The following is a 10625-nucleotide window of genomic DNA, read 5'->3' as shown; positions in this document are numbered from 1 at the left end:
CTGATGTAAAAAGGGCTTTATAAAATACATTTGATTGATTGATTGATTGATTGATTGATTGATTGATTGATTGATTGATTGATTGATTAGAAGATGCTGGATGATTCTTTAGAATCTAAAAATGGAAAAATCCTGAACTATCTGATTTGTCACAAATTCACAATGGTCTTTTTGTTGTGTTTGAGGCCAGTAAAGTGTCAATACAGTGACAATGGTTCACATTAGCTCACAGAGAATCTAGTTACCAAGACAATGGCAATGTTTATTTTTTTAAATCACAACTTCATCACCACAATAGTGTTTTCAAATCTCAGGTCACATGTCACGACCATGTGCTGTAGAGAAAAAGTGGAAAACTAAGAAAAATGTCACCCTCTTATGGGAAGCCGATGTTGTTTTTTTTCCAATCATTTTTATATTGTGTATTTTTCTAACACATCCACTGATTTTATTGACCTTGTCAAGGCCCGGCAGAGGTCATTTCATCCGTCTCTTGGGCATTAAAGTTGGAATCCGTAGCAGTGAAACTGCCACGTTCGTTTGCGATATTACAACAGCTAAGACTTTACTTCAAACTACGTACAGACGGACATCATTGCACGTGCGATAGAACAGCAGAGTGTTTCCTACACAGTTGTTTTACTTTGATGCTGGAGCACCTCTCCACCGCTTCAAAAAAAAAAAAAAAACATAACTGAAGTGCCGGGGGCGGCCAGTGGCGCTGTTTCTCCTAACGCGGATCTCAGCTTTAGGCCTAGATTCAATCAGATCAACCATTAAACGAGGATAGCAGACACCCGCATAGCGGATGTTTTGGCAGTGTAGGAGGTGGAACTGCATTGGAGTCGTCAAATGGTGAGCAGCTGCTCTTGCGATCATGGTCACGAAGCCACACCCTCCCCACTCCTGTTAGAAATGCAGAAAGAGAAAATGTAGGCTATAGAGACATGATTACGCTCAAATTGAAAAATCAATCAACTAAATGATGAGGGTTTCTATCAGCCTAATCGAGGTGTAGATTACATATCACATTCCAGTGTTCCAACTTGTAAACAGGGCTGCATGGGATTTCTGTTAATGCGACTCCATGCAGCCAATGGCAATGTCCGCTTTAGGTGTAATGCCGGGAGCCACTTGTGGATTTAACAGGTCTAAAGCAGTTCCCCTTCTGACACCATCAAAACAACCCTAGGCAGATGTTAGCTACAGCAGATCTGATTGAATAGAGGCCTTAAACGTACCTACACAAGAAGGATCACCATTGGAAATCCATCATAATTAATTGATCAATATCATCCAGGGAATATAACCTTGTAGGGGGAATCAATTACCCCGCTCCAGCCTAGGATGAGAATTGACCAACATTGACACCATTCTGTATACTTCTGGCCCTTCTTTGGACACTGCGTTAACAACCCTCCAGACGAGCTTCAATGCCATACAACTCTCCTTCTGTGGCCTCCAACTGCTCTTAAATACAAGTAAAACTAAATGCATGCTCTTCAACCGACCGTTGCCTTCACCTGCCTGCTTGTCCAGCATCACTACACTGGACGGTTCTGACTTAGAATATGTGGACAACTACAAATACCTAGGTGTCTGGTTAGACTGTAAACTCTCCCTCCAGACTCACATCAAACATCTCCAATCCAAAGTTAAGTCTAGAATTGGCTTCCTATTTCGCAAAAAGCATCCTTCACTCATGCTGCCAAACATACCCTCGTAAAACTGACCATCCTACCGATCTTCGACTTCGGCGATGTCATTTACAAAATAGCCTCCAATACCCTACTCAATAAACTGGATGCAGTCTATCACAGTGCCATCCGTTTTGTCACCAAAGCCCCATATACTACCCACCACTGCGACCTGTTACGCTCTCGTTGGCTGGCCCTCGCTTCATACTCATCGCCAAACCCACTGGCTCCAGGTCATCTACAAGACCCTGCTAGGTAAACTCCCCCCTTATCTCAGCTCACTGATCACCATAGCAGCACCCACCTGTAGCATGCGCTCCAGCAGGTATATCTCTCTGGTCACCCCCAAAGCCAATTCCTCCTTTGACCGTCTCTCCTTCCAGTTCTCTGCTGCCAATGACTGGAACGAACTACAAAAATCTCTGAAACTAGAAACACTTACCGTAAATTCCGGACTATAAGCCGCAACTTTTTTCCCAGCTTTGAACCTCGCGGCTTAAATGTTTTTTCTACAAAAAAACACATTCTGTGACGTGCTCAGTTTTTTGGCAGCATGAAGCTTTCATTAGACCAATGAAATTGCCGAACGGGTTAAGGTCAAACAACTTATTTGTTTACTGCTTAGATTAAATCGAGCGCTCTCAAACTTCCCATCATTCTGATTACGGTAGTCATTTTGTCACCCTCATCATGGCAAAGACACGGAGAAATGCATATGATGCAGTTTTCAAGTTGAAGGCGATTGATCTGGCTGTTGGAAAAGGAAATAGAGCTGCTGCACGGGAGCTTGGTCTTAATGAGTCGATGATAAGACGTTGGAAACAGCAGCGTGAGGAATTGACTCAGTGAAAAAGACAACTAAAGCTTACTGCTAATTTTGTATTTTTTGTTGCAAGCCGTGTTTCGTTAAAGCCTGTGCAAAGTTCATTTGTTTCAATGTACCGGTAGGCACCTGCGGCTTATAGACATGTGCGGCTTATTTATGTTCGAAATATTTTTATTTTTTTAAATTCAGTGGGTGCGGCTTATATTCAGGTGCGCTTAATAGTCCGGAAATTACGGTATCTCCCTCACTAGCTTTAAGCACCAGCTGTCAGAGCAGCTCACAGATCACTGCACCTGTACATAGCCGATCTATAATTTAGCCCAAACAACTACGTCTTCCGCCACTGTATTTATTTATTTATTTTGCTCCTTTGCACCCCATTATTTCTATTTCTACTTTGCACTTTCTTCCATTCCAAATCTACCATTCCAGTGTTTTACTTGCTATATTGTATTTACTTTGCCACCATGGCCTTTTTTGCCTTTACCTCCCTTATCTCACCTCATTTGCTCACATTGTATATAGACTTATTTTTCTACTGTATTATTGACTGTATGTTTGTTTTACTCCATGTGTAACTCTGTGTTGTTGTATGTGTCGAACTGCTTTGCTTTATCTTGGCCAGGTCGCAATTGTAAATAAGAACTTGTTCTCAACTTGCCTACCTGGTTAAATAAAGGTGAAATAAAATAAATAAATAAAAAAAACATAATATTGGCCTCTGGACTGCTGAAGAAAGAAAGAAAGAAAGAAAGAAAGAAAGAAAGAAAGAAAGAAAGAAAGAAAGAAAGAAAGAAAGAAAGAAAGAAAGAAAGAAAGAAAGAAAGAAAGAAAGAAAGAAAGAAAGAAAGAAAGAAAGAAAGAAAGAAAGAAAGAAAGAAAGAAAGAAAGAAAGAAAGAAAGAAAGAAAGAAGCAGGGTTGGGCAACTCCAGTCCTCGGGGGCCTGATTCGTGTCACAGTTTTGCCCCAGCTAACACACCTGACTCCAATAATCAACTAATCATGATCTTCAGTTTAGATTGTTATTTGATTAATCAGCTGTGTTTGCTAGGGATGGAGAAAAAGTGTGACACCAATCAGGCCCCTGAGGACTGGAGTTGGCCAGACCTGATGGGGGGAAAAAATGATAAATAAATTGCTTAAGGCTGATGGGATTTTCTTAGCTAGCCTGTTCCTCTAGCTACCATGGTTCTGCTGTTGTATATAGTAATGACACCCAGTGATGTGAAGGGATGATTTGGGGTGCTGGTTGGGTGATGGGAGGTGGTGGTGGTGTAAAGTACTTAAGTTAAAATACTTTAAAGTACTACTTAAGTCTTTTTTTGTATCTGTACTTTACTTTACTATTTACTTTACTTTACTTTACATTCCTACAGTTTCCCTGCAACCAAAATAACTTGTTACATTTTGAATGCTTAGCAGGACAGGAAAATGGTCCAATTCACGCACTTATGAAGAAAACATCCCTGGTCTTCCCTACTACCTGATCTGGCAGATTCACTAAACATAAATGCTTTGTTTGTAAATTATGTCTGAGTGTTGGAGCGTACCCCTCGCTCTCCTTAAAAAATTTTTAAATATTGTGCCGTCTAGTTTGCTTAATATAAGGAATTTGAAATGATGTATACTTGTACTTTTACTTTTGATACTTAAGTACATTTTAGTAATTACATTTACTTTTGATACTTAAGTATATTTAAAACCAAATACTTTTAGACTTTTATTCAAGTAGTATTTTACCTGCTGACTTTCGCTTTTATTTGAGTTATTTTCTATTAAGGTATCTTTACTTTTACACAAGTATGACAATTGGGTACTTTTTCCACCACTGGTCTCGGGTTGCCCCGTGGGAGCAGATTGGTCCTGAAGCAGGAATGGCTCACAGAGAGAGAGGGAAGAGGATGTTCCTTTGACCCAGGATGTTTATCCTGATGGAGGGAGCTAGAGGGGAGGAACGGCTCTCTTTCTCTTTCTCTTTCTCTTTCTCTTTCTCTGTGGACAGCCATCTGTGTGCTTTAATATAATATTATATGAAGATGTATGCTGATGTGGCTGGTAATCATGGCACTGTTGCTAGGTATGGGAATTGGGATCTAAGATATGTTGCAGTCATTAGTGTTGGGGGGGGATGGGGTTAAAATGATTCAGTACATACATGACAACAAGAAGATAATGGCATGGATATGGTTATTATACTGTTGCCTGACAACACTGCCTGTTGATTATCACAATATATCAACTATATACAGTAAAATCAAATCAAATCAGTATACCATCAAGAGGAAAGTAGAGATGAAAGAGAAAGAGAGCAGGGGATAGGTTAGAGGGTAAATGACATGTCATTTGTTCAGGATGATGCACAGTCTCTATCCACGTCAGGGTGGAGAAGTGTGGGAGCTACTGTCCAGCTCAGATGGCCAATGGAAACTCAATCAGGCCTTTTGTGCCTGGGCCATTCAAAAAGCCATGTGTACAAAATGAAGGGCTTTAAACGTAATCTCCCAGATAATAGACTCCTGCTGAGTCCTGGCCAGTGGGGATCAATGCTGGGTGGGAACTCCTAGTACTAGAGAGAGACATTCACTTCCTTCATCTGCCAGAGAGACTCTACCTCCAGCTCCTCGTCCATCATTAGTTGCCTGGTGGAGGGCGGGGGGGGGGGCTACAATCACTGCCTTTATCCAAGCTGCAGCTCACCGACTACCTCCTCAACTCTCTGTGTGGATTATGGAATGACTCTCTCTCTCACTAAGTCTCTATGGCATCACCCATAGACACAGACAGATAGAGGACAGTGTATGAAAGAGCCATTCACTCTCCTCCTCTGGGAGCTCTGCTAATCAACTAGTGGAAGAGGCTATTTAATCTCCACAAAACCAGAGATTGTCAGAATGAACTACTCACAGTGATTCCTTTCCACTACTATAATACTGTAACTACATCTGAATATGTCCGTCCCTATGCCCTCCAGGACTCCAGGGGTAATGGGAGGATAGAACTCATATAGAAGAGTAAAAGGAGTTAGTTATCCACATTCTGCTCTCTGTAGACTAGGGCAATGGCGGCATGCATTGCCCCAAAGCTACAAGTCATAGGAGAGGAGAGTATTATCCATGATAGGGCTTTGGATCTCATGTCCAAACAGGATCCTTACCAGCTGAGCGTCACCCTCGTCCGTCCACCCCACCTAGCCTGATCTACCTCCCCACACAGAGGGCCTCTGTCCCAGACGTCCCTCCACACATACACTGCTCTCTCTGCTGTTCTCTCTGCATGGTAAGCGGTACAGGTGCATCAAGTCTGGCACCAACAGGCTCCTGAACAGCTTCCATCCCCAAGCCATAAGACTGTTAAATAGCTAACAAAATGGCTACACAGACTACCTGAGTTGACCCTTGTATTTTATTTGTATTTTTGCACTGTCTCTATGCACACTCACAGGGCCTTACACACTCACACACACTGACACTCAATTCATCATTTGCTCACACACACATAATATGCACATACGTTTATACTGACTCTACACACACACACACGCACACCCACTCACATACAATCATTATACAAGCTGCTGCTTCTCTATTGACCATATATCCTGATTCCCAGTCACCCATATACATATCTACTTCTATCACCAGTATCTCTACACATTGTAAATATGATACTGGAACTGGCTGACCCTGTATGTAGTATACTTACTTATTTACTTTCTCGTGTTCTTCTTATTTTATTATTTATTTATTTATTATGTATAAGGCCATATGCAAACAAGAAAATGCTCATCCAGAAGCGGCGCTCCTAGTGGCCATGTTCTGTTATAATCTCCACCCGGCACAGCCAGAAGAGGACTGCCCCCCCCCCCCCCCACATAGGTTCCTCTCTAGGTTTCTTCCTAGGTTCTGGCCTTTCTAGGGAGTTTTTCCTAGCCACCGTGCTTCTACACCTGCATTGCTTGCTGTTTGGGGTTTTAGGCTGGGTTTCTGTACAGCCCTTGTTGACATCAGCTGATGTAAGAAGGACTTTATAAATACATTTGATTGATAGTGGCCGGGGACATTAATGCAGGCAGACTTAAATCCGTTTTGACCTCATTTCTACTAGCATGTCACATGTGCAACCAGAGGAAAAAAAACTCTAGATCACCTTTACTCCACACACAGAGATGCATACAAAGCTCTCCGCCCCCTCCATTTGGGAAATCTGAGAATAATTCTATCCTCCTGAACCATCAAACAAGCAAAGCGTCAATACAGGATTAAGATTGAATCTTACTACACCGGCTCTGACGCTCGTCAGATGTGGCAAGGCTTGAAACTATTACAGACTACAAAGGGAAACCCAGCCACGAGCTGTCCAGTGATGCGAGTCTACCAGACGAGCTAAATGTTTTTTATGCTCGCTTTGAGGCAAGCAACACTGAAGCATGCATGAGAGCACCAGCTGTTCTGAATGACTGTGTGATAACGCTCTCGGTAGCCGATGTGAGCAAGACCTTTAAACAGGTCAACATTCACAAAGCCGCGGGGCCAGAATGATTACCAGGACATGTACTCAAAGCATGCGCGAACCAACAGGCAAGTGTCCACTGACATTTTAAACCTCTCCCTGACCGAGTCTGTAATACCTACATGTTTCAAGCAGACCACCATAGTCCCTGTGCCCAAGGAAGTGAAGGTAACCTGCCTAAATGATTACCACCATGTAGCACACACGTCGGTAACAATGAGGTGCTGGTCATTGCTGACATCAACGGCATCCTCCCAAATACACTAGACCCACTCCAATTCGCATACCACCCGAACAGATCCACAGATGATGCGATCTCAATTGCACTCCACACTGCCCTTTTCCACCTGGACAAAAGGAACACCTATGTGAGAATTTTATTCATTGACTGCAGCTCAGCGTTCAACACCATAGTGCTCACAAAGCTCATCACTAAGCTAAGGACCCTGGAACTAAAAACCTCCCTCTGCAACTGGATCCTGGACTTCCTGATGGGCCACCCCCAAGTGGTAAGGGTAGGCAATAACACGTCTGCTACACTGATCCTCAACACTGGGGCCCCTCAGGGGTGTGTGCTTAGTCCCCTCCTGTACTCCCTGTTCACCCACGACTGCTGGCCAAACACGACTCCAACACCATCATTAAGTTTGCTGATGACACAACAGTGGTAGGCCTGATCACCGACAGTGATGAGACAGCCTATAGGGAGGAGGTCAGAGACCTGGCAGTGTGGTGCCAGAACAACAACCTCGCCCTCAATGTGAGCAAGACAAAGGAACTGATCGTAGACTACAGGAAAAGGCGGGCCGAACACACCCCATTAACATCGACGGGGCTGTAGTGGAGCGGGTCGAGAATTTCAAGTTCCTTGGTGTCCACATCACCAACAAACTATCATGGTCCAAACACACCAAGACAATCGTGAAGAGGGCCCGACAACACCTTTTCCCCCTCAGGAGACTGAAAAGATTTGGCATGGGTCCCCAGATCCTCAAAAAGTTCTACATCTGCATCATCGAGAGCATCCTGACTGGTTGCATCACAGCCTGGTATGGTAACTGCTCGGCATCTGACCGTAAGGTGCTACAGAGGGTAGGGTGCACCGCCCAGTGCATCACTGGGGCCAAGCTTCTTGCCATCCAGGACCTATATAGTAGGCGGTGTCAGAGGAAAGCCCCAAAAATTGTCAACTGACAATTGTGGTGTCACTTCACCCCTAGCTACATGTGCAGATTACCTCGACTAAACTGTATCCCCGCACATTGACTCTGTACCGACACCCCCTGTATATAGCCTCGTTGTTATTTTATTGTGTTACTTTTTAAAATGTTTTTTTTTACTTTACTTCATTTGGCAAATGTTTTCTTAACTCTTCTTGAACTACACTGTTGGTTAAGGGCTTGTAAGTAAGCATTTCACGGTAAGATCTACACTTGTATTTAGCACGTGACAAATAAAGTTTGATTTTTTTTTTTTAATTGTGTGTTTTTGTTCTACCTTATGTTATTTTTAGTATTACATTTTTATTGATTACTGCATTGTTGTGTTTAGAGCATGCAAGAAAGGCATTTCACTGTACTTATGCACGTGGAGAAAGACTTATGAGACAACTCCCTCTCTCTCTGTCTATCCCACAGCATTGTACATAGAGAGGCCCTCTTTCAGCCTGTAAAACAGTTGCAGACAGGAGAACTCTCACAGGAACACTGCATATTATCACCCAGAGCTGAATCCAACCTGACCCGTCCACAATACCTAACAGTTGGCTGGACAATAGAGGTGTGGAGCAATTGTGCAGGAGGATGGTGTCACTCCCTCCTAACGGTCCTTCAGTCTGCCCCTCCACTCCCCATCTCCTCATGTCCTCACATGCTGCATTAGGACAGTTTGGACTGCCTGGAACACGCGGCCGCTCTCCATGGAGGTGACGCTCCCCTACGATGCCCCTTGTTGAACAGAGGAAGAACAGGGAGTGGTCATGGGGACCCAGAGTCCATGGGGATCCCAGGCACAGCCCTGAGCTCTTATTGCACTGGAGAGGGTCAAGGGGCACAAGTGCATGGAAACTACTACAAGAATACAGGTCAAGAGTGTCGGACACACAGCACAACATAAGCATTCATAGCACCCAGACGTCCTCTCATTCAGAACCCCCACAATGGCCAATAGGCTGTTGAGGAATGGAGAGAGGTTTATTGTTCCAGCAACTGTTCCAATGTCATGGAAATGAATGAGGAAAAGGTGGTTTTGTGTTTTGTGTGGAATTACATTATTTCCCTCCTGTCTTTCTCTGCTCTCATTTGGAGTTTGACGGGAGAGGTGGAGTGCTGAGACTGTTGCCGGTTATCCTCACCACACAGCAAGACACACTTGAGATCAGAACATTGGCAGGATCAGAGTTGGAGTGTGTTCAGAGCCGTGTGTATATTCAGACTCCTGTCGTTCCCTATCAGAGTGCTGCCATTTGTCAGACTGGAAGCTGTTCTTTCAAATGAACAACAAAAGGCTATTTTCCCAATGTTCTCCTCTCTGCAGACCCACGGCTTTCCTTTTGAATTGGGCAAAGCCAGGAGCGCAAAGACAAAGAATGAATAAATGAAGCAACACAAAAAAGGATTTAGAAACTCATGTAAGCAGAGCCATCCCAAGAGGGCCGCAGAAAGGGTGAGATACAGAATACAGGAAGAGAAAGGCGGAAGAAAGAGAAGGAAAAACTACTTTAAATAGATAGATAAGAGTGTAGGGAAATTCTCCCATGCCATTCTTTGTTTACTCGCTTCTAGTTTTGCCCACACAGGCTCTTATTGTAGCAGTTCTCAGTAGAGCTGTGACTGAATCCTCTGTGGCCACTACAGTGCAGCCCAGTCCAGATGGCCTGTTCTCCTGTTCTCCCTACAGCCACCCACAGTACCACTGGAGTCCACCACCTGATGTGGAGAGACAACACAGGGCCTGTAGGATCCCTGGTTGGACCCCCAGCAGGATTCCAGCCCTCCCAGTCTGCCATCCTGCCTCGCCTGCTGCTGGTCCCAGGAGAGCCCTGCCTGCAGCTGCGAGGTAGGTCTCAAGGTCCAAGGAGCCCCTCCGTAGTGGTAACGCCCCCTCTACCCTGCAGGTCTAACGCGCCTCCATCATCTCTGACACACAGCCTGCACACTTCACTTCACAGGCGGTAACAAGCTAGAGCCAGCACATGGGATCCGCTCTCTCATCCACCCACCTCTAAGCAATCACATTCCCTCTTTCTCCAGCGCTCTCTCTCCCTCAATCTCTCTCTCTCCCCACCTGAGCAGTTTAACGGAGTGTGGTAAAGATAGAAAATAGCTTTTAGAAGCTGGTTTCAATCTAGTAAATATTTCATTTTCAAACAGAGCAACTGCTAAATGCTTTCTATCATTTATGTGGCTCGATAACAGCTGTACAGTGCTTGTCCTTGAGCAAGCTGTGGCGCAACCAACTCATGAACACTGTATTTGTGTACTCCCACAAGTACAAGACAAACTCAATAAATGCAATGTTCCACACCCTCATTTGTATACCGTATACTGTATATTGCTCTACATTAGGGGTAAACAACCGTGTTCCTGGAGTG

General features: G+C 44.1%; 1 protein-coding gene across 1 annotated transcript in view; it reads right to left on the bottom strand.

Annotated features, from left to right (window-relative positions):
- Window positions 1–10040, bottom strand: part of LOC123730835 (DBF4-type zinc finger-containing protein 2 homolog) — a 14363-nt gene extending 4323 nt beyond the window's left edge. The window contains exons 1-2 of the mRNA XM_045709119.1: window positions 9945–10040; window positions 8903–9065 (exon numbers count right to left, since the gene is read on the bottom strand). Of these exons, the coding sequence (XP_045565075.1) occupies window positions 8903–9065; window positions 9945–10040 (259 nt within the window). The remainder of the gene's footprint in view (window positions 1–8902; window positions 9066–9944) is intronic.
- Between the last annotated feature and the right edge of the window lie 585 nt (window positions 10041–10625).

Source organism: Salmo salar, chromosome ssa26, assembly GCF_905237065.1.
Source record: "Salmo salar chromosome ssa26, Ssal_v3.1, whole genome shotgun sequence".
NCBI lineage: Eukaryota > Metazoa > Chordata > Actinopteri > Salmoniformes > Salmonidae > Salmo > Salmo salar.
This window is presented reverse-complemented; position numbering and strand designations above follow the sequence as displayed.